Genomic DNA, 27,933 nt, shown 5'->3' on the forward strand with positions numbered 1-27,933 from the left:
CGCTTATACATCCTGCTTTCTATGAATACTAAATGTAAACCTTGCCCGTGCACAGCAAGAGTGTATCAACACACTTCATTTTGCCATTTCAAACATTTGAATGGATACATGCACTCATTGAATTGTGCATTCCTTTGTTCAATCTCGCAAAAAACACGAGTATGTTCAAATGCTTTTATTATCAGTATCTTTTGACATTTTAAAACAAACGAGTAGAAAATACATATAAACATATTTAAAAAAGAAAACATTGTGTGAAGAGAAAAGATTAGCATACAACTCGCTATCAGAATTCTATCACAAATAAGTCTTTCGACACCCTTCAATTTCTAAAAAATATAATAATTTTCATTATGGCAAGAACAATTTTGTAAACAAAATGAAAACGAATACATGTATCAACAAGTAGGTATAAAGTAAAAGCTCCGGTTCTACAATGTGTGGCGTTTCCTTGTAATATTGCATTCTTCAAAATCGGGTTCTCAAAAATTGTTTCGACTCAATAATCCAGGCATCTGTGCAAGATAATATTCTTGCTAGTGTTAAATATATTGTATACCAAATACATTCAAAATCCTGTACCACATGAAAATCTTAGTGTCGACTCTCTAGTAATAATCACGTGCACATAATTTTTTTTCACAATGGCCAGCAGGAACCGTGAACTGTATCCAAGAATAATTTGTCAGCAAAGACCATCTTTAAAACTGAATGCCATATACACTACGCAGAAGTATATGTGTGCTGAAGAAACCAAAATACTTCCACAAAGGTGCAGTATGTACAAGAACTCTTGCACAAAGGCATTTCAAAATTTCCTTTCCAGATAACTTGACATTGCACACCAGTTAAAAACCAATTGAAACTAAAATATTTATACAAATGTAGCTTAAAAGTTTATACACAAACCTTCCAGTGATCTTTCATGTGTATAGCCTTGAAATATAATATGAACCAAGGTCTGTACCAAGGGACTTTATCTGAAACTTGAAGCTCAATAATAGATGTACCAATTAAATAAAAAAAAAAATAATAATAATAACGCAATCTAAATTTGTACTGATAATGTCCAGCAGGATTTTGAACCAATTCACGTCCATGTGAATGGTATTAAGGTTGTATCCAATATTACAAATCATTCACTGCATTTACACCAAATATCCTCACAATCAGTAAATATAAAAACTACAACTGCAAATGCCTCGAGTGAATAAAATAATTCACAGAAAAAAATTAATCATCAGATTGATGGATATATGTTCATGCCAACAACTTCCTGTCCTCACAAGCAATTCAGTTAATTTGGATAACACCATCAAATGTTTCAGTTTTGTGTTGCATACTGGTTATCCCTCTTGGTTCAATAATCTAAAAATCTTGATACCTTTCAATATACAGATAAAGAATAAAATTGTTTGGTCTTGATACTGATTTCATGATAATATAAATTACAAGTCATATGGCCACAGACAGTTACATGGAATTTTAAAAAAAAGAGTGCAACACTTACTCTGTAAAATAAGCCTGCCCATTATATTTAGTATAAATCAAAGAATTAACAATAAAAAAATGGCTTTGATGTTGTCCCTCCAACATTGTGTAATCATGGAATCCATGTTGTACTGTACAAAGCCTTATATTTCGTTTCATCATAGCTACTTTCACTCCATGATAAATCTGTGAAATTAAATGTGCAATTACATAGAGAAAAAAATAGGAGTAACAAGATGTGCTTGTGAAACATCTTTGCCCACGCAGCAAAGTAATTATGGAATCTAATGAAAGGTCTTGTCACAAGGAATACATGTGAAATATGAAAGCCCTATAGCCATCCTTTCAAAAGTTAAGGCTAAGATTTCTAAAGACAGATGGATGGACCACAAACTATATCCTGAATCTCCAATGAAACTTCCGTTTAAAAACTGATTTTGGGCGAGGAAACATACATTGTAAATATAACCAGGAGCAGTATTCAAAATACATGCATTAGTAGCAAGGCCAAAATATAAGCGCGTTTCCAGTTTCCTGACCCTAACTACGAATTTGCTGCCAATTCTAAATATTTTGCCGATATACTGTAGATTCCTTATTTTACGCGAGTACTTATTATCACTATATGACTCATGGATGTCAAATTGCGAGAAAATAAATTAGCGAGTGCTCTGTTGATTATAGTGTTTCTGCATGTACTTTAGCAATATAAAACTAAAAGCGAGAAATATTTTTTCGGGAGTGATGTTTCTCGCGAAATTACGCTATAATAAATTCCTTGCGAAAATTTAGGAATTTTAAAAATAAAAATTCAGAATTTTCAAACCAGAAGATTTTTCTTTTCACGTTCGAGCTTTTCTGATTAACATTTTCACTACAATTGATGTTCAGAATTTTTGAAAAGTATTTGTAATGAATCAAAAACTGTTTAAATAAAATTTAAAAGTGTTTTGTCTACCTACCCTACCTAATTTTTGGGGGAGTGAAATAGGAAACATACACATCTTATTTTGGCCTAATGAACATTCTATTTTAGCAAGAGCTGGAAATTTATCCAACCATAAAAATATTTCAAAATTATTAAAAATATATCTTAAAAAATACATGCAACAGGAGGAGATTCTTAAATAATTCAAATCTAGTCCATTTTCAGTTCAAATACATACAAGTCCCATCTGACTTCAGTCTGTATCACACACATGTTCCTCGGGGCTAAACCAAAATTGCTCTTGACTAAAATAAGCATATGGAATGTCATCTTGCATTATGTGTTCCTCTGGATCGTGCAGTTTAATGAAATCCCACAATGCCTTTGGTACGCAGCTTCGATAACTTAGTTTTTCCTCCATGATAACTTTCGCTGCAAGGCACTGAAGTGATTGGTTTGCCACGGGATGAACTGTTACTTCAAAATCTATCAACTCATCCAATCCAGACCATCCAGTCTTATTTCTGATGTCTAAATGAGCACCATACTTTATCATGAGGTTCAGCACCTCTTGTATCAGGTTTCTGTTGCCACTGTAGACAACTCTGGCAAGATCATGGACTGGAGTACAGAGGTAATTGTCAGTTGCATTAACATCCTCTCCATATTCAATAAGTATCTTCACCAGATCTGCTTGGCTATCTTCATTCCCATGATAGACTAAATTGGTATCAATACAGTTTATGGCAATGTGAAGGAAAGTAGCTTGTTTTTCATCTCTGAAGTTCGTCCTCAGAAGTTTCAGAAGACATGGAATAAATTCCTCTTTGTGAGTGGGAAATATTTCAAAAATCAGAGCACCAAGTTTGATCATGAGCTTCATGTACAAGTTTTTCTGTTTTCCATCTTTGTAGTCATCATTAACACAATACCCATCTGAATCATTGTCATCTTCTGCATCACTGGGACTGAAAAAATCAAGTACATTCATTATCATACTCCTCAGTTCTCTCTGTGACTGTGAAAGATCTCTCACAGACCTAATAAGTCTCCTTCTGCAACAGAATTGTTGATTTTCAAAACCATTTGTCATTTTCTCAAAAAAATCCAATACTTTTGGAAATATTTCATCTCCCTCCCTGGTTTTCCAAGCTACGATTGCACAGATAATCCGAAAAGCAATCCGAAAGTCTTGCAAATAATTCACATTTCCATTGTCTGGAAAAATGTGGAGAAATACGTACACAAAAACTTCTAGGTAGAAGTCATAATATCCCAGTGAAACAATCACATCCATCAAACTTTCCAACTGCTGGATACAATCATGACCATACTTTACATGAAGTTTTGTCATCAGTGCAACCATAAACTTGATTGGAAACACTGGGATTCTTTTCAGTCTTTGGATATCTGCAACAGATACTGGCTCATAGCAAGAGAAATAACCAGCACACGAATCAGAATTGCTGTTTTGAATTTCCGGTCTAATATTCAATTTTTCTTGAAATTCAATAGCTCTTGTCCAAAACTTGAATCCTCTTCTCTCATTTCCTTTGGTAATCAAGAATGCCCCTCCTAATTTAATTGCATCAATTTTTTCACGAACATCCACTTGTGGATGCTTAAGGAAATAACCGAGAGTTTTAGTGCTTCCATTTAATGCTATAGCTGCATACATGACCACAGAAATGTTGGATCCATTGACGCTGTTCACGTTTGCTCCTGCCTTCACAAGATAGTGTATAACATCTAATCGACATTGCTTTAAATTGTTGCTTTGTCTGATAGCCCCATGTAGAATATGTTCACCAGAGCTGCTCTTTGCATTTACATCCACTCCTGCTCTAACAGCCATTTGACATATTTTCAAAGAACCTGCCCAAGCCCCTGCCATAAGAGAATTCACATTATTGCTATCTACAGCGGTCATGTCAGCTCCTTTGTTAACGAGATATTCTGCTAAACTTACATCACCAGCAAGACAGGCAAAGTGTATGACTCTCATTCCTTTATCATTTTCCATGTTAACATCAATGGAATAGTTCTCAAAGAAATATTTCACAATATTAGAATTTTGTTTACTTGCTGCAGACCATACACACAGATGTTTGACCTTTTCTACATTGACATCACATTTTTCTATAAGAAACTTCACAGCTTCCATCATTCCCAATTTGCATGCTTCCTCTACACCAGTCTCCAATTCTTTTTGGTGAAAGGATTCAGACAAAATTTTCTGTCTCCCTGAACGGTTTTTGTTTTCTAAAACTTTCTGCATGAGATTCCAACCAAGCATTGTTCTCATAGTATTCAAGTATTTTGCTCTAAATTCACCCGATTTCACAGCAGCTGCCATACTTGTCATCATCTGTAATACAAAAAGGTAAATAAACCACATCGTTAACCTGAGTCATTTACTCTTACAAAACAAGACTCTAAGACCTTGATAGTCAATGGAGTATCTCACAACAGAGAATAAGTTAGAATTAAGGGTTTTGTGTATCTTTAAAGGTCATAGCATCAAATGAAATTTCTTCCCATAAGGAATCTATATGGAAGACTCTTAATGTACAATAGTAGCACCAAAGTGTGATAGCGTGCACAAAACTGCGATGGTTTGTTGACATTATACACGCCAAAGTGTGATGGTCCAGAATGCGAAAGTGCGATTGTCTGGTATGGCAAAGTGTGATGGCCTGTCATTTGTAGGCGCACCAAGCTAAAGTGCGATTGTCAGACATGTCAAAGTGCGATGGTCTGACACGCCAAAGTGTGATGGTGTGGGGTATAGTAACATCACGTTATTATGACGTCATTTGTAACATCTTTCAAAATCAAATAGAAATGCAATGTAAGTTCACCCAAACAAAGGTTCTTCAATTCAAGATCATTTATTACTTGTGATGTACACATAATAAATTCCTTGGGGGGAGGGGGCATGCCATAATACAATATGTTTTAGCGGTCGATAAATTTTCAGTTTAATAACACGTCAACTAAATGGTAATGAAATAAGTTTTGACCATTATTTTTTGTCATGGATATTGCACCGATATTTTGACGAAACATTACACAGGGTTTGTATAATCTGTACCAAAACACTGTCCATTCAGTTTCGCAAACCAACAGACTCCAGCGTGTCCATCTCATTTTGGTGCATTTGTCTCACACCATCACACTTTAGAATCCTACATGTACATTAAATATGAAAGCCCTACCTTAAATAGTTCAGGTTAAGTTTTCTTAAAAGTAGGTCAAACTAAAAGGTGAAGGTCACAAGGTTAAGCAAGAACTTTGATACTAAAAGAAAGGTTTATACATGTACATACCAAATATAAAATTAAGAAATTAGAGCCCTATCACTAACATGCACCCAGTCATGGGGGCATAGAAAATTTGATTCAACAGAACTTTGGAACATATGCATTTTGAAATGATTTAGTGTGGTCCTGTTAATCTTGTTTTGATTTTCTGTATATTCCCATATATACATATATGGGGCTATTGTCTAGAAATTTCGTATTGCAATATTTTAAACTGTATTGAGATATTTATATATTGCAATATTTTCAATAAGAAAATTAAAATGAATTTTTCATATCAAGAAAATATATGGCCCAAATCAGCCACATACCTTAAGGATCATTTGACACTACATGTATAATAAGGCCAGTTTTTTTAAATTTATTGGTTTATGGATTTAAAAAAAAAACAAAGAGGCCCACAGGCCTTATCGGTCACTTGAGTACTAGTGAAAAAGTATCACTACTCCAAAGGGCTATGAAATCTAGAAATTTATTTTACTGCTCTCAATATCTAAGCTAAATTCTTATGTTCAACAATTACCATTTCTGTACATCCTTTTCTGCTATTCCTATGTATGCATTTAGATTTTATACAGTATCAGCAAACTTACAGATAAATACTGTACACCAAGTTTGGCTCCACACTGGGGTCTGAACCCCTACCCCGGGGATCATCAAATTTACAATTTTGGTAAAGGACTACCTCATCTTTCTTAATTAGTGATGGGCAATTGAGGAAAAAAAATTAATCGATGATCGGATTAATTGGATGTACCTTTTCGATTGATTAATCGAAAAATTATCAAATTTTAAAGATTTCAAATTTAAGGCATAAATATATTAAAATTACTATGTTTTACCCTAGATATTAAGTTATTTAGAATAAAATCATTAGATTGATTGTATCTTGTTTAAAGGGACTGATTCACAATTTTCCTCCAAATTTTATTTTTCACTTTAAATGATCAAAATCTACAGTCTAATATGTTTAGAAGGTTTCACAAAAAAAATCATGGTTATTCATCGTGACAGAAGCCCATTTTAGAGAGTTTATTATTTGTTTTGAAAATAAAGATTGAGGTGTGTTATTGTTTACGGGTTTTCAAAATAAATGGATATTGATCCAAGTTTATTCTATATATCACATCCCAAGTATACTTCAGGTAAAATGTGTCATTTAAAAATTAAAATTTGTGATTGTACAAAATAAAGATGCTTTAAATTACAAAATTAACGTTTCACTGGTTTGTTTGTTTACATAAAAAGACTCGAGTCTTTGTTTACATAACACAGAATCGAAGCTAAAATATTGGTCTTATCCTTCTATTCAGACGGTTCAAATTTTGGTTGCCAACATTAAATGAGCTATATTTTTAATTTCTAACATTAAAAATGAAAAACATTTCTTTCGAAAAACGTGAACCAGTCCCTCTAACATCTCTCTCTCTCGAGAATTTCTCACTCATATGGAGACGTCCAAAATCACTACCCCTTGCTTGTTGTAAGAGGCAAAATCCGAGGCCCCGTATCACAACAGGTGTGGCACGATAAAGATCCCTTCCTGTTCAAAGACTGTAAGCGCCGATCATTAGGCCTAAATTTTGCAGGCCTTTACCAGCAATGGTGACGTCTCCATGTGTGTGAAAGATTCTCAAGAGAAACGTTAAACAATATTCAATCATTCAATCTTATCGGATGATTCAGTTTCGCCAGCCATTTTTGATTTTAGATAAGTCGAGGCAGGAATATTCGTATTATTAAAAAAATACCGATGTCAGCGATTTTCGAAATGACAATCGATGATTCACATTGTTTCAGTTATAGCGACCGACAATCGAAAGTCGGCGACAATCAGTACATCACTATTCGTAATATCCATTTACTTTCAATTTAGTAACAATAGCGCTAAAGAAGATGTTATTTAAGCGTTTTACACATAAACACTATATAGTAAGTTTGGCCCCACCCTGGGGTCAGAACCGCCATCCCAGGTATCATGAAATTTAAAATATTTGGTAAAGGACTACCTGCATATTCTTTCTAAATATCCATTTCGTTTCAATAACACTAAAGAAGATGTTATTTAAGAATTTTACACATAAACACTGTATATTAAGTTTGGCCTCGATCAATTTACAATTTTGGTGGAGGCTTTCCTGCTCTACATCACTAGGCGTTTAGTTTTTCTTGCACATGTGCGGTTGTAGAGAAGAATTTTTTTTTTAAAATGGTCAATTTTTGGAAGTTTTTGCCCCGCCCCCAAGGCCCCAGGAATCTTCAAATTTATGTCCCCCTTGTCCCATACATGCTTAGATCATACCAAATTTGAAAGTTTGAAAATGATTGAATATGAATACAAGTGTCTTATAATAATGGTGTTAAGGATGTTTCTATGTTTGTCATGGGGTGTTTATTTAATAATTAGATTGTAAGTAAATTTGATGCAGCATGGCCACAGTCCCCAGTGTTATAGATAGGTGAAGGTCTAATTTTGTTATGTGAACCCCTTTCATACCCAAGAACAAAAGCATGGGTAGAAAAAATACTGGTGTAAGAGTTTTACAGCTGTTATATTCAGAACTAAACATGATGGCCCCTCAAATATACCTGGGTTTTACCAAACATTTATATGTTACTACCCATTGTATATTTAGGGGGAATAAAATACAATACTGAATGAATTTCATGCCAGAAAATGATAAAATGCATCTAGATAATTCAACAGGTTGGAACAATTCCCCTATAGTGAGATATTCTCGCTAAAACGCGATTATCCCTCTCTAGCGAGATTAAATATATCCCGTACAACCAAGAAAACCTCCCTGGAGTACATCTCTTAGTGTTTCACGTGAAAAAAAGAAAAACAGCTATACTGTCCCGATACCTCTTCAACTATATTAATCAAAACAAAAACACTCATGATGTGTATTGAATTACAGACTGCTTCCCTCTTACGCAGGAACTTTGATATGCAATTTCTTGACTATGTTGTCATTTTCATAGATGTTGAGTGTGTGTCGCATTTATTCAGCGTAGCACGGGTCAATACGCCAAAACACCTGTTTATGGTAATGTTTACTCTCTCGCTAAAGAGGGATAATCGAGTTTTAGCGAGAATATTTCGCTATAGGGGAAATGTTCCCAACCTGTTCAAAGCAGACTTCCATACTTGAAAAGTATAGTCTTTTGCCCAGTTCTGGATCATTGCCAGTTCCCGAATCACTTTGTAATTATCATTAAAAAATAATTAATGAAATGATTTTTACATAGAAAGGTAAATCACGTTGAAAATGATTACTGAGGGATACAAAACTATTGTAATTTTATCCAACCCAGCTAGGTTTATTACTTGTCACACTTCTTTAATACATTAGGATTTCGACATCTTGGTCACTTACACGCTTGGGAAAAAATCGTGCTGGAGGGAAAAATTGTCTGTAGCTAAAAAATAACTAGGTTTTCTGCACAAAAAAATAAATGCATTTAATTGATATATCTTTCAGCAAATGCATCAATAAATATTTCTTCAGTGAATGCATTATTGTAGTTGAGATGCCTTACCAAAGAGACACCATCTGTTTGTCCAATTCCGGATCAGTTGTGTCAACTACTGTCATACGCGACTTGTTGAACCTAGTTTTAAACTTTGAGCAATATCTCAGTTCACATTAAATGCACTGTTCGATTTATAGAAGTAGTGTCAGATATAATAAGCACACTTCTTTTTCTTATAAACACAATTTACCTATTTTTTTCTGATTACCAAAATGGATACCCCCCACAGGCAACGAAATTAAGGGGAAATACTCGCTAAATGCGAGTGAAAAATTGACATAGCGAGTGAAAAATCACAAGTGGTCGCAGCTTTTTGCGAGTGAAAAAAACCCGATCTTTTATCCGGATTTCATTGGTGTATTGGCTGTACTTTGAAGTTTACAATAATTTTGTCTTGTGCATAGAAATGCTTTACAGAATGAATATACAAGTATTGAAAAAGTAAACGTTGATTGAATAAATAACAAAGGCCAAGGCATCTCAGTCAGTGATGTCGAAGATGGCCTACTTCATGCACACTTAGGGCGTCTCAGAGACGTCTGATTTAAATAGCAAGCATGTTGATCTTGTCTGTGTTTACATAAAACAACACATGAAAGTGTTAGTGTCACGCTTCATACAGTGTCCTTCTGTAGTCTATAGTCAAAAGAGTTCGTGGGTCAAACACTTAGATAGACTTTTTTTTTTCAACTAGAATTTTTTTTTAGATATTTCCAAAAGTTTTGAAGATATAGTTTGAATTGACGTAGACAGTCTTCAAGATTTCAAACCACATGATGTTGTAAACAGCTGGACAGCGAGTTCGCAGCACAAGTGTATCCTATGACCCTCATCATGCACCAATGATACATGTATGTTGTCTGATTGATTGATTGATTGTCTCTTGCTTAACGTCTTACTGTATGTTGTCTGATAATTCATTAAAATTTAAATGAAAGAATTCTCAATATTATTTTTATTATTGCACTTTAAAGAAGATTGTAAAAGATTTTCCCGATATTTTGATATAGATAAGTGCTTGTTTTCTTAAATTCCTGTAAAACAGCAATCGATTGAAAAATGCTAGTAAAAGCTAAATTTTGCTAGTTGGAAAATAATCCAGAAGCTAAAATTTGCTAGTAGTGAAAATTTCGATCCCTGCCCCCCTTCCGTAAATACATTCTAAAATGAGAAAATCGGGACAGTAAATATACTATGTATTGCATCTAGATTTACATCTTGAAATTGCTATTTAAAAAGTATAGGCCTACTGTAGTCAATTCAATTTTAAGCATATTAATATACATGTACGACTGTATTTTCTTCTTCTTCCCAATCCTGCCAACTCCACAAGAAAATGTCGACGGATTGTTATCCCGGGTAGATATAACGTTAGATCATAACCACACCCAAAGAAAGATAATCATTAATGTTGATTAAGATAATTTTGAATGCCGCAGTTTTGGCTATGTCAATGCCTAAATGTGAAGCTTTGAATATTGTTCAATATATATAACGTCAATAATGTAAATATTAATTTAAAGTAGTGTTTGATTTGATTTCTACAAAAACTAGGTATATATTAAGCAAAATAAATATACACACGTACTGATTTAAAGTTTTGGACCGATTGAAAGTTGGATCGGGTCAGTGAAAGTTCGAATCGGCCTGCAGTTGTTTCAAACATCCCCGTGATTCGGAACTGGCAGTGTGATTTGGAATTGACCCATGAACACGGTTATGGAAAATGCAAAGGCCGGTGATATTTACCCCGATTTTCAAATAATTTTTGTTATTTTTCATTTTAGTAACTTCTGATCTTCTCACAAGACGATTAAAACCTACAGTATCTTCGTGGATTATACCGCTAGCAATCGTTAATGAAACTAGGCAAACGACTATCTTTAAAATTACATTCTTCAAAGCAAATGAAATTATTTAATTACACTAGTTGAAATCATTGCCAGTATTTGACAAAATTATCAATGCAATTCAAAGTATTCAATTGCATTATCAATGATAACATTCCTAGTCTACGGTAGGCTATAATTCACACTAACTTGACTAAGCTAAAATTCATTGAATATTCAGACGTTACATTATCGATAGTCCTCCTTAAAGTTGTAAAAATATAGGTAAAAGATGTTCAAAACAAAACAATACCTGCCCTGGTCTTAAGTTAATGTCGGACCCTCAATTCATGCACGTGTTTCGTTCTTCGTTCTACGCCTATTGACACTGACAGTCACAGAACTCTCACTTCTTCCCGCGCTTAGTGCTGAAAGTTATTAATAATTTGTATGCCGAACCCGGTCAATTTTTAATCAAACGTGAATGCAAAAGATAATGAATCGGCATGGAATCTTATTTATGGGCAACTAAAACGGTAAAAAGGCGTTCATATAAATTAAACAACTAATTTTCAAAAACATACAGAAATACATGAAAAACCCCTGTTCTAAATATCTAAGCTAAATTCTAATATTCAGCAACAGTATTTAAAAAAAGATGTTTTCTGAAAACTTCAATGCCCTTAAAAGTGTTGATGAAAGGCTTTGCATAATATAATTTATGCATTAAACAATATGACTAATTAGGACCTATCCTAGAGTCAAAACCCTGGGGATTGCAAAAATCACAAATTTTTTTGTACATCCTTTTCTGCTATTCCTAAATATGCATTTATTTTTTGTATGGTATCTGCAAACTTATAGAAGTCCTTCAAGTCATTGTAACAATTTTAGCACCACCCTGATACCAAACCCTTACCTTACCCCCTAAGAACATTAAATTCACAATTTTGGTAAAGTACTACCTATTTCTTCCAAATATTCATTTAGTTTCCATAGCATTAAAACAGATATCATTATATGTTTGCATATATGCACTATAAATACCCAACCCTGGAGTCAGAATCTCTACCCCAGGGATCAATAAATTTGCAATTTTGGTATAGGCCATCCTGCTTTATATCAATAATTATGCATTTAATTTTTCTTAAAGATATGCAGGTGTAGAGAAGATTTGTGAAAATTGGTAAATTTTTGCCCCACCCCTAGGACCCTAGAATTGACAATTTATGCCCCCAAGTCCCAAAGATGCTTCAAACCAAATTTGAATAGAATTTAGTAGTTATCAAGAGTTAAAAATGTTCAATTGTTAATGCACAACGGCAAACAATTGCAACAGGTCACCTGAGTTTACTCAGGTTATATAAAAACCCACAAACGCACACAGGAACCGGTAATTTTGTCTGCAATTTAATAGTAGTAGTATCATACCATCTTTTGTTATTTGGGGTTCTTGAGTTTTCTTCTTGACCAAAATACAAACAGCACCAGGCATGCATTGAAAACTGGGTATTTTTATAAGATCACCATTTATTGAGAACTATTAACACACAGTTTGATCTTGACACAAGCGATTTGAAAACAAACAAAAATAGCACATTGCAATATAGAGAAATATCTTTATCTGTAACAATAAAAATCTCAGAACATGTAGATAATATAGCAAACAACAAAAGAAGATCATCAACAAGTGTTTCCAAGATCTGATGCTTAAAATCATCTTCACGTTCTTGGGCCCTCAACAGCAACCAAATTGCCATGCGCAAACCGTGTTCGTCTTGTGGCAATGAGTTCATCCTTACTGAAACAAGCAAGGGAGGAGGTAAGAGGTGGTGGTCTGTAACCTGTGTCCTTACTGGCTTCCGCAGTAGCTGCTGGACATGTCGGAAGACGGCGTTCCACCAAGTTGATGCACAGAATCTCCACATAGTCTGAAGATTGTATTGAAAATGACAATTAACATCAAAAGACATCATATCTATACTATTGAACATTATTCACAGTCAATAATCAAAATCAATAGAAGTACAGTATGTATTTCAACAACAAGTCGAATATAATCATAGTAATGTAATGGCATCGTTTGACTAGCGTATGATAATGCATGTAATTGTATAATCACTTACCATAGGTAATTGGAGTCTTGTCAGGTTTCACAACTGCGACCTCCCCTTTACTTCTCTTTGGATAACTCAGATGCCACCGTGCTGGTCCAGTCGTTGTTGTAGCTTGGTGTCGTCTGCCAATTTCATTGAAGTGTAGGGTGGCTACACACAATCTGAAAATGATACAGATTGTAAAAGTTTTTTTTTTTTTTTTCAACTTCATTTTCAAAATACTGGTAACCTTATCTTCCTTGTTATCATTCAGCCGAAGAAGAAAAAACCCTCTTTATCACAAAATATTTCATTCTGAAATTTTACTTTAGATAATATCAAACCTATATAGATGTATGTACATTACCTGACCATCATTGCTGGATAAAAGAAATGTGTATTCTTTGGGGCAAAGTTATTAACCACGCTGTGAAATACTTCTAAACCATAAGTCTGGTGAAGTGGAGACAGTTTTGCAATGTCTTGTAAGAGAAACTGGCTTTCCACAACCTCCCGGAATAATTTATGAGCCCGAGATCCTGTGAAAAAATATATACTAGTATACATTTCATTGAAACATTTTAAAGAGAATGTAGTATTGTTTTGCTACATACAAAGCATGATCCTTTTTAAACCCATACTTAGTATCATGTCTTGATGATTTATAACATTAAAAATTAACCAATTGAATCGAATGATATAAAAGCAAATAATCAATTCATCTATTCAAATTTATCTTCTCTTAACCAAAGTCTGTCAGTATCCAATTCCTCGTGTTCACAAGAAGAAGAACAATACAATAAGCATTGCCCAAAAAACAATGTCCCTTTTCTTAGATGACGTCAGTTTTGAAACCCAATTTTGGAACATCTTGATGACATAAGAAGATAATAAATAATTCTCTGATCAGAAATGTTAATGTACCGACTGCATTTATATACATTTCAAATCAAAGAATGATTACACCGCAAAGATGGTTTGATATAAATCTTAAATCCAAATGACATTTTCATCACAACTCATCACATTATGATTGGTTCATTGCCCCCTACCTCCACTGAAAACTGTACCCCGTAGTGGCACACACTAAATTGAAGATTTCATCGTTTATTTGACGTGAAATTCGGAAATCATGGAAGTATCTGCTACAGCGTTATGTGCAGAAACCATGTGTATTAGTTATATGATGTGGAGTGGCAGAATAATTGAAAATTTCGCCAAATATCGATCAAATTTGCATCCTTACGTGTGGTTGCCTAATATTGTTGAAGTGTTAACCTATTTCTAACACGAACTGCGAGGTGGGAAACGAGTAAGAGTAAGCGGGGACATCACTGTGTTCCGTAGTATGTTAATATAAAACTAGTTTTATCTCTATAGCTGTAACCAAGCTAAATATGTGAACTTGTCTAGAGTAAAACACGCTTCGAATTCCGTACCCCCTAAGGTCACTATTCCGCACCCCCAAATGTGGGGTTGTACACGGTGAGTATACCTCCTTAAAATGAAGGCTTTCTTTCAAGTGTCTCCATCTTTTCAGAAGGCAGCTAGCTCATTCCTTAGTTCTACATCTGTTCTTATTCTCACTAAAATTATAAACAATAAAACTCTATGAATGATACAAAGAGCAGCGATGTTTCCTGTAATTAACTCACACCGTCATATATTACCTTAATTTTGTTCCCCACCGTTACACGGAAGGGGACATAGAGATACCGGCGTCCGTCTGTCCGTCCGTCCCATCTGACTTGTGGACGCAACTCCTCCGAAACCGCTCAACGGATTTGTTCAAAGAAGGATTGTTAGTCACCAAATGTGGTTGATCATATTTAACCGCAATTCTAAATTTTACAGGAGTTATGGGACTTTTGTGCTTCACCTTTTTTTGCGGCAGTGGGGACATTTGGCTACGAGTAACAATCTTGTTGGAATGGTAGCTATCAATGATCTCTTCCAATCAGAAAGAATGTCGTTTCGTTCATCTTCTCCATCTTTTAGCTATTCAGAGTTTATGCTATCCATTCTAGAGCTCTTTTCTCTCTTCTATTCTTTATAGTGCTCTTCACCTAATCTTGGTATTTATATCATTATGTGCCTATCTCTTATAATTTAATTTTCTGGTCAGTCGATAAAGGTCACTTAGATGGTTTCCATTGGCAGCATCTTCACGTCATTAACATTTTACATTCTTATATTCTTATGTCTGAAATGCACTAAACGACATGAGGAATGCCAATATTCCACAATGCATTTATACTTTTTTCATCACTCTATTTAGATTATAACAGATTAATCATTTTCGTTTCTATACAACACTATTCGTGGACAATGGTCTATATTGGTAATTTTAATTGTAGATTTAGATAGATTTTTACACGTACAGACACTCGGACATTTCATGATGTTTAAAGAAAAATTCTAGTTTGATCATTTAAGCAATACGTATCTGAAATTGCATCCTTTATTCAACAATTCAAATGCCATATATCGTTCAGAAAAGGAAACCTGCCCCGCCCCCACTTTTTGGACAATATACTTTTCGGTTTTTCTGCATACAAAACCGTTATATATTGTATGCAAAGTTTGATTGACCGGCTGGTTTCCCCTCCCCACTTTGTAAAATAACAATCAGGTTGGTTGGTTGGTTGGTTGGTAGGTTGGTAGGTAGGTTGGTTGGTTGGTTGGTAGGTAGGTAGGTAGGTTGGTTGGTTGGTTGGTTGGTTGGTTGGTTGGTTGGTAGGTAGGTTGATTGGTTGGTTGGTTGGTTGGTTGGTAGGTAGGTTGGTTGGTTGGTAGGTAGGTAGGTTGGTTGGTTGGTTGGTTGGTTGGTTGGTAAGTAGGTTGGTTGGTAGGTAGGTTGGTTGGTTGATTGGTTGGTAGGTTGGTAGGTAGGTTGGTTGATTAGTAGGTAGGTAGGTAGGTTGGTTGGTTGGTTGGTTGGTAGGTTGGTAGGTAGGTAGGTAGGTTGGTTGGTTGGTTGGTTGGTAGGTTGGTAGGTTGGTTGGTTGGTAGGTTGGTTGGTAGGTAGGTAGGTAGGTAGGTAGGTTGGTTGGTTGGTTGGTTGGTAGGTAGGTAGGTTGGTTGGTTGGTTGGTTGGTAGGTAGGTTGGTTGATTAGTAGGTAGGTAGGTAGGTTGGTTGGTTGGTTGGTTGGTTGGTTGGTTGGTAGGTTGGTAGGTTGGTTGGTTGGTTGGTTGGTTGATTGGTTGGTAGGTTGGTAGGTAGGTAGGTAGGTAGGTTGGTTGGTTGGTTGGTTGGTAGGTTGGTTGGTTGGTTGGTTGGTTGGTTGGTTGGTTGGTAGGTAGGTAGGTAGGTAGGTAGGTTGGTTGGTTGGTTGGTTGGTTGGTAGGTTGGTTGGTTTGTTGGTAGGTAGGTAGGTAGGTTGGTTGGTTGGTTGGTTGATTGGTTGGTAGGTTGGTTGGTTGATTGGTTGAATAATGTTTGACGTCCCGCTGGAGATTTTCCCCCTCATATGGAGACGTCATCATTGCCGGTGAAGTACTGCAAAATTTAGGCCTTTGCTCGGCGCTTATGGCCTCTGAGGAGGGAGAGATCTTTATCGTGCCACACCTGCTGTGACATGGAACCTCAGTTTTTGTGGTCTTATCCGAAGGACCGCCCCATTTAGTCACCTCTTGTGACAAGCAAGGGGTTCTGAGGACATATTCTCACCCGGATCCCCAAACCGTAGTGGAAAATGTACATGCAAGTTTCAACCAATGAATATATCGCATGCAGTATAAGATTCCCTTCCACGATTTAGGATTTTGAGCATTGGTTTGAATTAAACCTTTTACTTTTTTTTTTTGGCTTTAAGATTGATTGATTGATTGAATATTGCTTAACGTCCCTCTCGAGAATATTTCATTCATATGGAGTTGCTTTAAGAGGGTTGGTTATTATATTTTTTTTACCAAAGTTCAACACCAACACCCCCACGAAAAAGAATCCTGAATCCGCGCTTGGTTAATGTGCTCGGAACCTAGGTCTGACACAGACGGTTAAAATTTCCATGAAACAAGCACTTACATGTACAATGAAAAAATGTGCTTGTCAAAATTTGTATCAATATGCTTTATTTCATTTGTAAACCTCGCACAGAATAATTATATACTGTACATGCATGAAGGAATCCAAATCAAAGACGCGTTGGTTTATATTTTTTTTTTTACAGACAAGTGTTCGACAATGATACATTTGAAGCTAATTGCTGTAGAATACCCCCCCCCCCCCCCAATATTTACAAAACGTTTTGAAAAATTGAAATTGATTTGCTAAAAATCATCAAGTTCTTCTTGCAAATAATCTTGAAAATCGTCAGATACTATAACTTCTCTAACCAATAGTGATTTTTTTGTGAATCAAACATGAGGGAAATGTTAATAATCAAATTTCTTGTACACCTTGAAATGCTGAAATCCTGTTCTCAGCTTGAAGTGATATTCCCTACGTAAAGTCAGTTTCCTAAATTTTGTTAACAGTAACACTTTGCTTAATCAAGAATAAGATAATATGTAACACGAAAATTACGGCAAAGTTGTACAATATTCTTGTCCGAATTCTGGCGATCATCGTCCAAAGGTTTGTTAACGCAAGCTGTCGTATATGTTCAGTGCCGAATAACGGATAAAAGAGAGGAGGAGGAGGAGGAGGAGGAGAGAGGAAGTGAGGAAGTAACAATGAAGGGGAGAGAAGAGAAAGATAGAATGCGGGTAGGGGGAAGGAAAGGTAAACCCTCTACCCATATTTTTGATGTTGACTGACAAAGCCTTATGAACGGCCATCAGGTTGATTCGCGCATGTGTTCTATAACAGCAAAGATAGTTTCTTTCAATTATTTTATTCACCCATGTGATTTCATGAAAGCATCCTGCTGTATTTGACATCAAATAAACGGAATTACACAACGTAGAATACATTTATACTGAAATCAATTTCTCTTTCCGTCAGGTATATTTGATCGATTCTTTGTAAATGGTGCGCCGGTCTGGTCGTAACCTAGCGAAGCTTTGGAAATATAACCGTGGTACCATACGCTAATTACCAACAACAGAAGGAAGACACCAAAGGGTCTACACAGAATGAAACATCTGAAACAGTCCTATATGCCCTGAAATGGACCAACATGTCCGAAGTGTGAAAATGGAAGTACGATTTCATCAGTTATGGATCATTACCTTATATCTGTACATACACGCATCTAGTTTCATGTACACAGGTGGGTACAGTGCTGAATGGAATTTTAAAAAAATTAATTAGTGTTTTTTGTTTTCAGTTCATTTCTAGCATTTTATGTCCTTTAAAAACTCCTTTAACCGATAAACGCCCAGCTCCCATAGTTTGATTTATAAAAGTAAAATACAATACCATATAGTAATTCATGAGTTTGGACTGCTATCTGACTGATCCCTAATGCTAGTGCTAGCTTTTGCTGTTTGACTGGTCCCTAATCCCAGGGCTAGCTCTTCTGACTGCTGTTTGACTGGTCTCTATTACCAGGGCTATCTCTTGCTGTTTGACTGGTCCCCAATTCCAGGGCTAGCTCTTGCTGTTTGACTGGTCCCTAATTCCAGGGCTAGCTCTTGTTGTTTGTCTGGTCCCAAATTCTAGGGCTATAGTTCTTGCTGTTTGACTGGTCCCTAATTCCCGTGCTAGCTCTTCTTTTCATGTAGAAAATAGTTATGACTCTTGATTTACGGAAATTAAAAGGAAAGTGATGGTTTTATATCGAGAATGATTTTCCAAACTCGCATGCTTAACATACCCAAAATCACATTCCTTACCCACCTAAAAAACAAAGATTGAATTAGCATTATTAAGAACTAAAAAAAAACACACCAACAAACAAGTGCAATATTTCATCCATAGTGTCTCCGATCCTAGATTGTATGTATGGTGGTGGTATAGCAACAATGAAACTATACATTTCACAGAATATTAGTGCTATCTCGTTTATTATTTGTAATTCGTGGACTTGTTGCTGGACTTGCCGAGTGGACTTTTGATGATGTGCGTTAAGGGTCACAGTTTTGTTTCAATGATTTCTCTGTTTGTTATACATAACGACACTATAATCAATAATTTCAACTTCAGGCTACAAAAAATGATGTGCAAGCCTTAGTACACGTACAAATGAGGTACCGATACTTACTACTAATACATATAAAATCATCTACACATATTTTTACATCAGTTTCCTTGACAATTTAAAAAACCCGTAAGATGACTTTGGGCAAATTAGAATTAAAAAGGTAAAACCACCACAGCATTGTTTTTCCCCTGATGAAAAATATTCTATATGAGTGAAAGATTCTTAATTCAAATTTAAAAACAACCTACAAAATCCGGTACATTTGCATGATCATTCTTGGCAATCGATGTAATATTCTATATTTTACTTTCAATAAATGTGATGTTGTGTTGAGCTTTGGGCTATTCATCAGTACGCCATTTTTCACAGATAATGTTTCGGTTTAAACTACTTTTATGATCAGATGTGGACCAGAATAATCATCTGGGTAGAGAATAGGATTTCATGTTTGGCAATTAAGTTGATGGAAATTTCAGTTTTAAATGTCGGGGGAAAATCCAATTGCTTCTCAATAAAGCAAGCATTCAGTGATTCAGGATAGCTCTTCCGGCGCTTCGATTATTTTCTCAGAGATGTTTTCAACCGCTTCAGGGTTATTTTCGAGTACCTTTAATTATCTTGATAAGCTTACTTTGCTTTCGACAGCTAGACAATTAGAAACAGTGGTATTTTATCACTTTTGCATCTAAATCATTAACAGGAAAGTTCCTAGACTTCGACTATGCACCGCGATTGATCTTTGCGACATCAATATACCTGTATAAACACATGGCATTTTCGAGAAGCTAAAAAGATCTTTTCTTAAAGAGTAAATATTTTTAACCTAATTCATAATAATGAAATGGCAATATTGGGGAAGAGGAAGAATCTTTGATATCTATAAGGTTTTAAAAAAAAATCTAAAATGATACAATCGAAAATGATGAAAACAGATATGGAATAGAAAAGTACCAACAAAATATATGCATATGCAAATATATCAACTTGATGCTGTTCGACGCATGCGCATTCTAACACGAAATTATCTGGAATAGCAAGCCATTTCAAATGTATGATAAAATCTTAAGGGCATAATTTCCCCACAAAAATATCAAATTTCAAGTGAAATCTTGGAGTTTGATGAAATACATATAATTCAGGCTTTAATTATTTTATGATAAATGTAACATTCAATTGCGATCATTATTGCATCGTTTGTTGTACTTCGATATCAGTAGTGAAGAATTTTTCCGTTTATCGTCGCTTTCTCACATAAAACGTTACCTCCGGCGAATTGGAGATGATATTGATACACGTTTTAATTGATCTTGATCGAAGGTAGAAATGAAGGCAAATCATGTAGATGAAGATATGAATGATTATATGAAACGCCGATATGTCTGTACAACAAATTATCTTCTTGGAGCAAAAACATATTAAGTATCTCATGTAGTCCCAGCACCTATTTAATTTTCATTAAATTCTTCATGAGGGCTAGCAATATAAATAAGTGGATTGGATACAACTCACGAAATAATGCTGATCAACTGAGTTTTTCTCTTAATCAGAAAACATTTATTTTTGGAAGAAACCATTACATTTCCCCCATGAACTCTTTTTTTTTTTTTTTTTTTATAGAGCGCATAGATAAAAGTAAACAAATCAGAAATCGTTAATTTTCGGCCCCATTCAAAATTGACAGGTGTCAGATCTCAGTATTATGAAGTTGTCTTTCATTATCCGGTGGGAGATGAATTATGAAATTCGCAATGTTCAAGAAAATTGGTAAAATGAAATCTGCGGACAGCCATCTTGAATTGGACGCTGACTAAACGGGGTTGAATACGTCACTTCCTAAACATTGTTGAATCGCTGAATGTTCGATGTATCGAGGAGCAATTGGATTTTCCGGACATTCACAACTGGAAATTTTACAATTAAATTACCACACATGGAATCCTATTTTCTGCTCAAATGATTATTTTGGTCCACATTTTATCATATAAATAATTAAACCGAAAGTAGTTGTACATCTCAAATATCACCAGGCGCCAGGATCATGCATATAAGCTTCAGTCAAAATCTGTATATTGTGATGAAATGATGGGAAAGTTAATAATTCCAAAAGAGAATTGTTATTCAATATTGTTTATCAAATTTCTAGCGTCTGAAAATTAAGAGTTTCGGTTCAAAAGTAATGATCACTTTCTGGTGATTGAAATTTTGACGTGCAGATGTACATGTATAAGTCCGAGTTTGGTACATGATCCTGAGTCCTGCATTTTCAATATAAATAACATATGTTGAGGCTGCCCAAACATTTTTCATCAAAATAAAATGAAGTTATCCTCAAAATCTTAAAATACATTTCACGGGCCTGGACCCGGGGTCATGTAACAAACTTAGACCTAAGTTAAAATTTTAATCACTTAAAAGATGTTCATTACTTTGGAACTGAGACTCTTAATTTGCGAACACAATAGAAATTTGATGAAACAATATTGAATAACTTAACAGTAATGGTTGAATTCTCATTTCATCACAACAATCACATTTTAACTTAAGGCTAAGATGTTTAATGATCCCGGGGCCTGGATCAAATTAGGTCCATACCATAGACGCACAGTGTAGTACTTTACCCCCATACAGTAAATACAAACATTACAAGACACTGATACTACAGCGAGGGTACCTACTATTATGAAACACTTTAAACAACAGAAGGCAGGCACGTAGCTAGGAGGGGGGGGGGGGGGGGGTGGCAGTTGTCGGAGAACCTGACTTCATGATTGTCTAAAATTCTTGAAAAAAGAAAGAATCACATTAAATTTAAAGTAAATGCTGTCATAAGACAGTAATACCAGAAAGTGTTTGCTTCTTAATATACTCTACATCGTACTTGTGTAACTAGCAAGGGAGCCACACTAGTTACCATATAACATACCCCACACTATATAAATATATTCCTGCTGATCAAGATGCATTGGGCAACCCAATTTCCATGATTTTTTTTATTGTTCAAATGTCTTTAAAGTGGTCGAGATTTCAAATATATCCTTGTTGCGCATGATATAATGCACTGTGCACCAGCTTTTTGGTCGATATTTTCCCCACCCAATTCCCCTCAAGGTGAAAAATAAAATTCCGAAAGCGTATTGCACATTTAAAGGACAACATCAATAATCTCCTAAAAGATTATTTGGCCACTTCATTAAATGTGAAAGGAGGTCTGGAAACCAGGAGCGCGTTCGAGATCGCCGTTTTTCGTACGAGTACAAATCCCTGTCGATCCCGAACGCCAAGTACGAAACCCGAGAACGGGTTTGAGGTGCAAGAAATCACACCACCTCTGTAGGTAGTGTGGTCGAAGAACAAAGAACACGTTCGTGCGCACATGTTCTCGTCGTTCGCGACTCTAAGAACAGAGCACGAGAACAACGAGAACGGCGATCTCGAACGCACTCAAAGTTTGTCGTTTTCAAAATGAAAATTCTTCAACTTACTGTACATCTACAGGACACCAGCTATCACCCTCTAAAAGATTACTATTTAAAATAAAAGAGTTCAAGGAAAGAGTGACAGACGGACCAACGGACTGACCAGGGTAACAACAATATACCCGAACTTTTTTACAATTCAATACAACTATAAAAAATGGAGGGGGAGGGGGCGATAGTCATCAAATTTATCTTTCTAACAGAATAGTGAAAATGAAGCCCCCCCCCCCCCCCGATCTGATTTAAACTCACCTGGTAGGGTGGTAACGAAACGTACCCATAATGGAATTTTATGGTCAGTCCAGGTTTTAGGTATATTTTGTGCTGAGAATAATATATACATACAGACTTGAATTCTTTTACAGTGTCAGAGAGTGCTACAATATACAATGAAGATATCGGAAATTTGTCATGTCACAAATGTGAAGACATATTCAAACAATGGGACCCCTACACCGTGTGTCAGATCCAACCCAACACCACGCCGCTCGTGCCCTGTCTCAAGTCAGAGGTCTACTGCATGGTAGGATTTAGTGGACTGTAAAGCTTTAGTGCATCGATAGGTGGACATGACTTACTATACATGTAACTTGCACAGATACCTTGCTTTTGTACTTCCTTTGATCCGCACCCCCTTTTAATGTGCAAAACAAAACTAATGAAAATTATTTCTTATAAATTCGTGGATTCTATCTCTATTGCATCAACATTTTAATACCCCAATGTCGTTTTGGGCTTTCATAATCTTTTTAATGGATATACACGTATATTTATCCCAAAGGCGGGTACAGTACCGACACGCTGGGAGTTATGTCCAAGACACGATGTAGATACGATGTCGCCGATATCGACAAACCAAACATGATATTGTACCGATATCGATAAGTACCACTCTAATAATCACATACCTTTACTGACGATACTGTGTCGGTTTTGTAATGGCGTAAGAGGACTAATATAGGATTCATTTAGTTTCCTGTAGATATCGAAATACGACCGATTTTCTTAATGTAGTTAGTGTTAGAACTGAAATAAAAAGGATTTCTCTTCCTATCGATATCGACGATATCGTGTCCATATCGAATCATGATCGTTTTTGTAATGGTTGTATGAGGACTAAAATAGGTTTGATTTCTCTTCCTGTCGATATCGACACGATATCGAATCACGATCGTTTTAAACGTTGTGTTAGGACTGAAATAGAAATTATTTCTCTTTCTGTCGATATTGACGATATCGTGTCGATATCGAATCATGATCGTTTTCCTAATGGTTGTATGAGGACTAAAATAGGTTTAATTTCTCTTCCTGTCGATATCGAGTCACGATCGTTTTGCTTAACGTAGTGTTTACATTATGCTGTGTAGACTATGTCTATCAATTCAAACACATTTAAAATAGAAATTATCGATATCGATACGATATCGTTGTGAGAATGTCGATATCGACGATATCAACATCGTTGACAGACATTATGCTGTGTGTACTAAGACTATTAATTCAACACATTCCGAAAAGAAAGTATCGATATTATATCGTTGTGAGAATGTCGATATCGACATCGTAGGCAGACATTATGCTGTGTAAATTCAAACGCATTTGAAATAAAGATTATCGATATCGATACGATATCGTTGTGGGAATGTCGATAACGCCAATATCGATGTTGTAAGCAGGCATGACGATATCGACTCGATATCAATTTGATATTGTCGATATCGACGATATCAAAATCGGATTAGATCTTGGACATGTATAGCTGGGCGCACCTCTCCCTCTCAAATATGATCCTTTCTATATATACCCGTCGTCAGTATTGTGTTATGGCTCTGTCCGCCCGTCAGTGTTTCCGTCCGAGGTAATTGTTTTCCGGACTATTTCCGTAATCGGATGCATGTACAAAGTTGAAATTTGGTCACAATTTCTCCCTCAAGAAGCGTAAGAGTGAGTTTGAATTTTAACTTAATTGGTGTATCGTGACCTACTTTAGGGTTAAGTGTAGGTCAACCAATTTTCCAGACTTTTTTTTCGTTACAGATACAGATATTGACCCGAAATTTAGTCATTGATAAGCTTTCTCTCAGAGTAATACAAGTTCAGTTTGTATAAACAATTTTCCAGATTTTTTTTCCCGTTATGGATACGGGTATTGCCCTGAATGTAGTCACAACCTTCTTCACGGAGAAATACATATTCAGTTTGTATTTCAGCTTGATTGGTACACTGTGACCTACTTTAGGGCTACAAGTAGGTCAAATAGTTTCCTGGATATAACTATTGCACTGAAATTTTGTCATCACTGTGTGTGTGTGTGTGTGTGTGTGTGTGTGTGTGTGTGTGTGTGTGTGTGTGTGTAAAGCTTTACTAAACGTCTTCGTGTATCTTTTTTATATTTTACCCTATACTTTTACCGATCATTGCGAAAAGTAATTATTATATATATAATGTATGTCTCATTTTGTTACAACTCAGTAGTTTAAGAGGGCTTCACCTTCTGAGCCCCACCAGGGCTACTAGTGGCCTGAAGACAAGCCCCAGACTTTCCGGATCCATCACTGAATCCAGTAAACAAGTGGAAAATAGCAATGGGAATTGAAAAAATATAAGATATAATCCACGAATTTTCATGAAACATATCTTATTGATCAGTTTCGTTAAAGGAGGTGTTCAAAGGAAGTGCGAGTTCAAACGCCATGCACCTCTGTTATTTTATTGTATTGTACAGTTCATACATATGTGGGTTTAAAATAACGTTTTTACAAAGACTAGATAAATATAAACAAAAGTTATACATAAAGTGAATACAATGAAGGTTTGGTAAATGGACACAATTCATTCCATGTATAGATAGTTGATGTCTGTGAGATAGTAAATATAGTTTGCAACAAAATGAATATGAAATATAAAATGGTAGCTTACTGAATACTGCTACATGTCATCTACATACGGCATTGCATTGTTTGCAACCCTTAGATGCTAACCTTACAGGTAAATATCTTCTGATAGCATGTACCTATGTGTCAAAGAAACGATAGGCAAGTATCATAACGATCAGAAGAAGAAAAAACAGTTTGTTTTTAGGTATGTTTTCTTCAAATGCAGGTGGAGCGAATTTCTATAATGGGTCTGACAACTAGCATCAAACGAGAGTGTGCAACCGATTGTTTCTACGGCTGCAGATCAAAAAACTTTGGAGTCACCACAGATACGTGTACCTCATGTTGCCAGACCACGGGATGTAACACAGGCAATGCAGCGGACGCTATCAGTCAATCAAAGTACTGTCTGCTTACGTCATTTCCTATTGTACTTTCATTAAGACATATTCTGCAATAAATATTTTTTTATTCATGAATGTGTTTTTTCATTGTATATATATATATTTCGTTTATATAAAAAATAGACCAACAACGATGTACACGTATATTAAAAAACTAAGCGCGAGCAGCACTTCTAAGTCACTTTCTCGCTATTCGGTCTTTTATTGAGGTATAATGTTTTAATTCCTTTCGACCTATCGAATTCAAGGGCTATAGGGTGTATGATAACAGCAAATATTTGAATTTTGTTGGATACATTATCAGTGATGTCGTTAATATGTAGGAGAAACAGACAGAGGCCAAAGACATTACATATTTGTTGTTTGTGATCGGAGGGCAGATTTAGACGAATTAGATAATGCACATTATGAAAATTTGTGCACGCCTTTCCAGGGTCATGGAATATTTTGTAAGTTTTGTAAGATTATACTACAAATGTGCTGCATCTGTGGAATGGAATTTTTACTTAAGTGTAACAGGGTCATATACTTAGCTCTCATGTTGTCGTCTTATCTACAAAAATATCTTTGTACTTCTAACAATAATATGTATCTAAAACTTGGTTGATTTGGCTAAATTAGGACATATATATTTGTGATTTCGATGGTATTGTTTGTTAGTCGTTTCGGTCCTTTCAATATTTCTTGTACAGCAAAACCTGTCTCATCCGACATGTATTGGAAGACAAATTTTTGTCGGAATGCAAAGTGTTGTTGGTGGCCTATGTACCACACCGGTACCCACAGGCATAAATGAAAATGAAAAAAAAAAAAGTGTGTATGAATATAATGTGTAAAACAATGGATACATGAAATTGAGAATGAAAATAAGGGTCGGAATGCGCAGTGAAACGGATTGCACAGGTATCGGATTAGGCAGTCCTCACTGTATTGTCAAATTCCCCATACAATGCCCACTTGTTGTAAACAAACAATCAGGTGCTTGTTGATTCGATCAATGGCATATCCAATTTAATTAAATTTTCAAGTAAACAATATTTGTTTATTGTTTTGTTTTCTCCCTCTTCGAGAATTTTTCACTCATACCAAGACACTGTGGAGCTGTAGTTTAAATAAGTTACAGCGTATGTGACTTAAAACAATTTATATCAGAAAATGTTTGCTCAACTGATTGTGTTTATAATTTGAAGCCGAAAAATTGAAATAACAAAAAAAAAAAAAAAAAAAAAACCCCAAAAAAACCCCCCATTCAATGGGTTCAATTGAATTTTTGCTGACTAATGATGATATAATGAAAATTACGAAAATACTATCTTTTATCTGATAGATGGCTGTATAATTTGATTAATGACCTAGTACCGGTTTTAGCCCCCAAATTCCAGCGTTGGTTCACGGTTCGTTGTGAATTTGGTTTTGGTCTTTACCTTTGAAACGTAAGAAGCATGGAAAGGTTTTGGATAAAGAACAAGTCATCTCTGAAATTACAGTGTGTGTTTCAGTTCTTTGAATATACTGGGTTAATGAGAAAAGACAGAGTAAATTATCTTTAAGGATTAGATTTAGATTACACCGGAACTGCTTAACATAGGTACATGTAGTAACTGCTTCATCACCAAGTGAAAGGCACGGGTCTCTCGGATACGACTTGAAATCGGTGGTCCTGTTGCACAGTGGGCGTTGACAAGATAAAGAATCCCCGCGGTTACGGCCGTACGCGTCATGCGTAGATCACGTGGTACTTGTTCTTTACCTACAGCTGGTGACGTCTCCAAAGAAGTGAAAAAGTCTCGAGTGGGACATTTAAAACAACAAACAATATTTTAAATAATGAAGCGAATTTGACACAAGGGACAACAGCAGAATTATAGATTGTTCAGGTGTTT

At 35.5% G+C, this 27,933-nt stretch overlaps 3 protein-coding genes across 3 annotated transcripts; 1 reads left to right on the forward strand and 2 right to left on the reverse strand.

Annotated features, from left to right (window-relative positions):
* Positions 1-160: 160 nt before the first annotated feature.
* On the reverse strand, positions 161-11,591 carry LOC125669705 (uncharacterized). The gene is made up of 2 exons (XM_048904424.2): positions 11,422-11,591; positions 161-4,787 (listed from the first exon to the last, which is right to left on the reverse strand). The coding sequence occupies exon 2, from the start codon at positions 4,785-4,787 to the stop codon at positions 2,673-2,675; it is 2,115 nt and encodes a 704-aa protein (XP_048760381.2). The 5' UTR covers positions 11,422-11,591; the 3' UTR covers positions 161-2,672.
* Positions 11,592-12,719: 1,128 nt separating this feature from the next.
* On the reverse strand, positions 12,720-14,012 carry LOC125672313 (uncharacterized). Its single transcript, XM_056161947.1, has 2 exons — positions 13,235-14,012; positions 12,720-13,039 (listed from the first exon to the last, which is right to left on the reverse strand). Exons 1-2 carry the CDS (start codon positions 13,434-13,436, stop codon positions 12,831-12,833), a joined length of 411 nt encoding a protein of 136 aa, XP_056017922.1. The 5' UTR covers positions 13,437-14,012; the 3' UTR covers positions 12,720-12,830.
* Positions 14,013-17,925: 3,913 nt separating this feature from the next.
* On the forward strand, positions 17,926-26,121 carry LOC125672403 (uncharacterized). Its single transcript, XM_048908651.2, has 3 exons — positions 17,926-18,421; positions 23,136-23,293; positions 25,873-26,121. The coding sequence occupies exons 1-3, from the start codon at positions 18,319-18,321 to the stop codon at positions 26,104-26,106; spliced, it is 495 nt and encodes a 164-aa protein (XP_048764608.2). The 5' UTR covers positions 17,926-18,318; the 3' UTR covers positions 26,107-26,121.
* The last annotated feature ends 1,812 nt before the right edge of the window (positions 26,122-27,933 follow it).

The sequence above is a fragment of the Ostrea edulis genome, chromosome 4, assembly GCF_947568905.1.
Source record: "Ostrea edulis chromosome 4, xbOstEdul1.1, whole genome shotgun sequence".
NCBI classification, from domain to species: Eukaryota; Metazoa; Mollusca; class Bivalvia; order Ostreida; family Ostreidae; genus Ostrea; species Ostrea edulis.

Bases quoted from the DNA above. Each gene is read 5' to 3' on its own strand.
- LOC125669705 (XM_048904424.2), bottom strand. From the start codon at position 4,787: ATGATGACAAGTATGGCAGCTGCTGTGAAATCGGGTGAATTTAGAGCA.
- LOC125672313 (XM_056161947.1), bottom strand. From the start codon at position 13,436: ATGAAGTTGAAAAAAAAAAAAAAAACTTTTACAATCTGTATCATTTTC. The intron at 13,040-13,234 runs GTAAGTGATTAT...TACAATCTTCAG, and splicing joins CAAGACTCCAATTACCTATG to ACTATGTGGAGATTCTGTGC.
- LOC125672403 (XM_048908651.2), top strand. From the start codon at position 18,319: ATGGACCAACATGTCCGAAGTGTGAAAATGGAAGTACGATTTCATCAG. The intron at 18,422-23,135 runs GTGGGTACAGTG...ATTCTTTTACAG, and splicing joins ATCTAGTTTCATGTACACAG to TGTCAGAGAGTGCTACAATA. The intron at 23,294-25,872 runs GTAGGATTTAGT...CTTCAAATGCAG, and splicing joins AGTCAGAGGTCTACTGCATG to GTGGAGCGAATTTCTATAAT.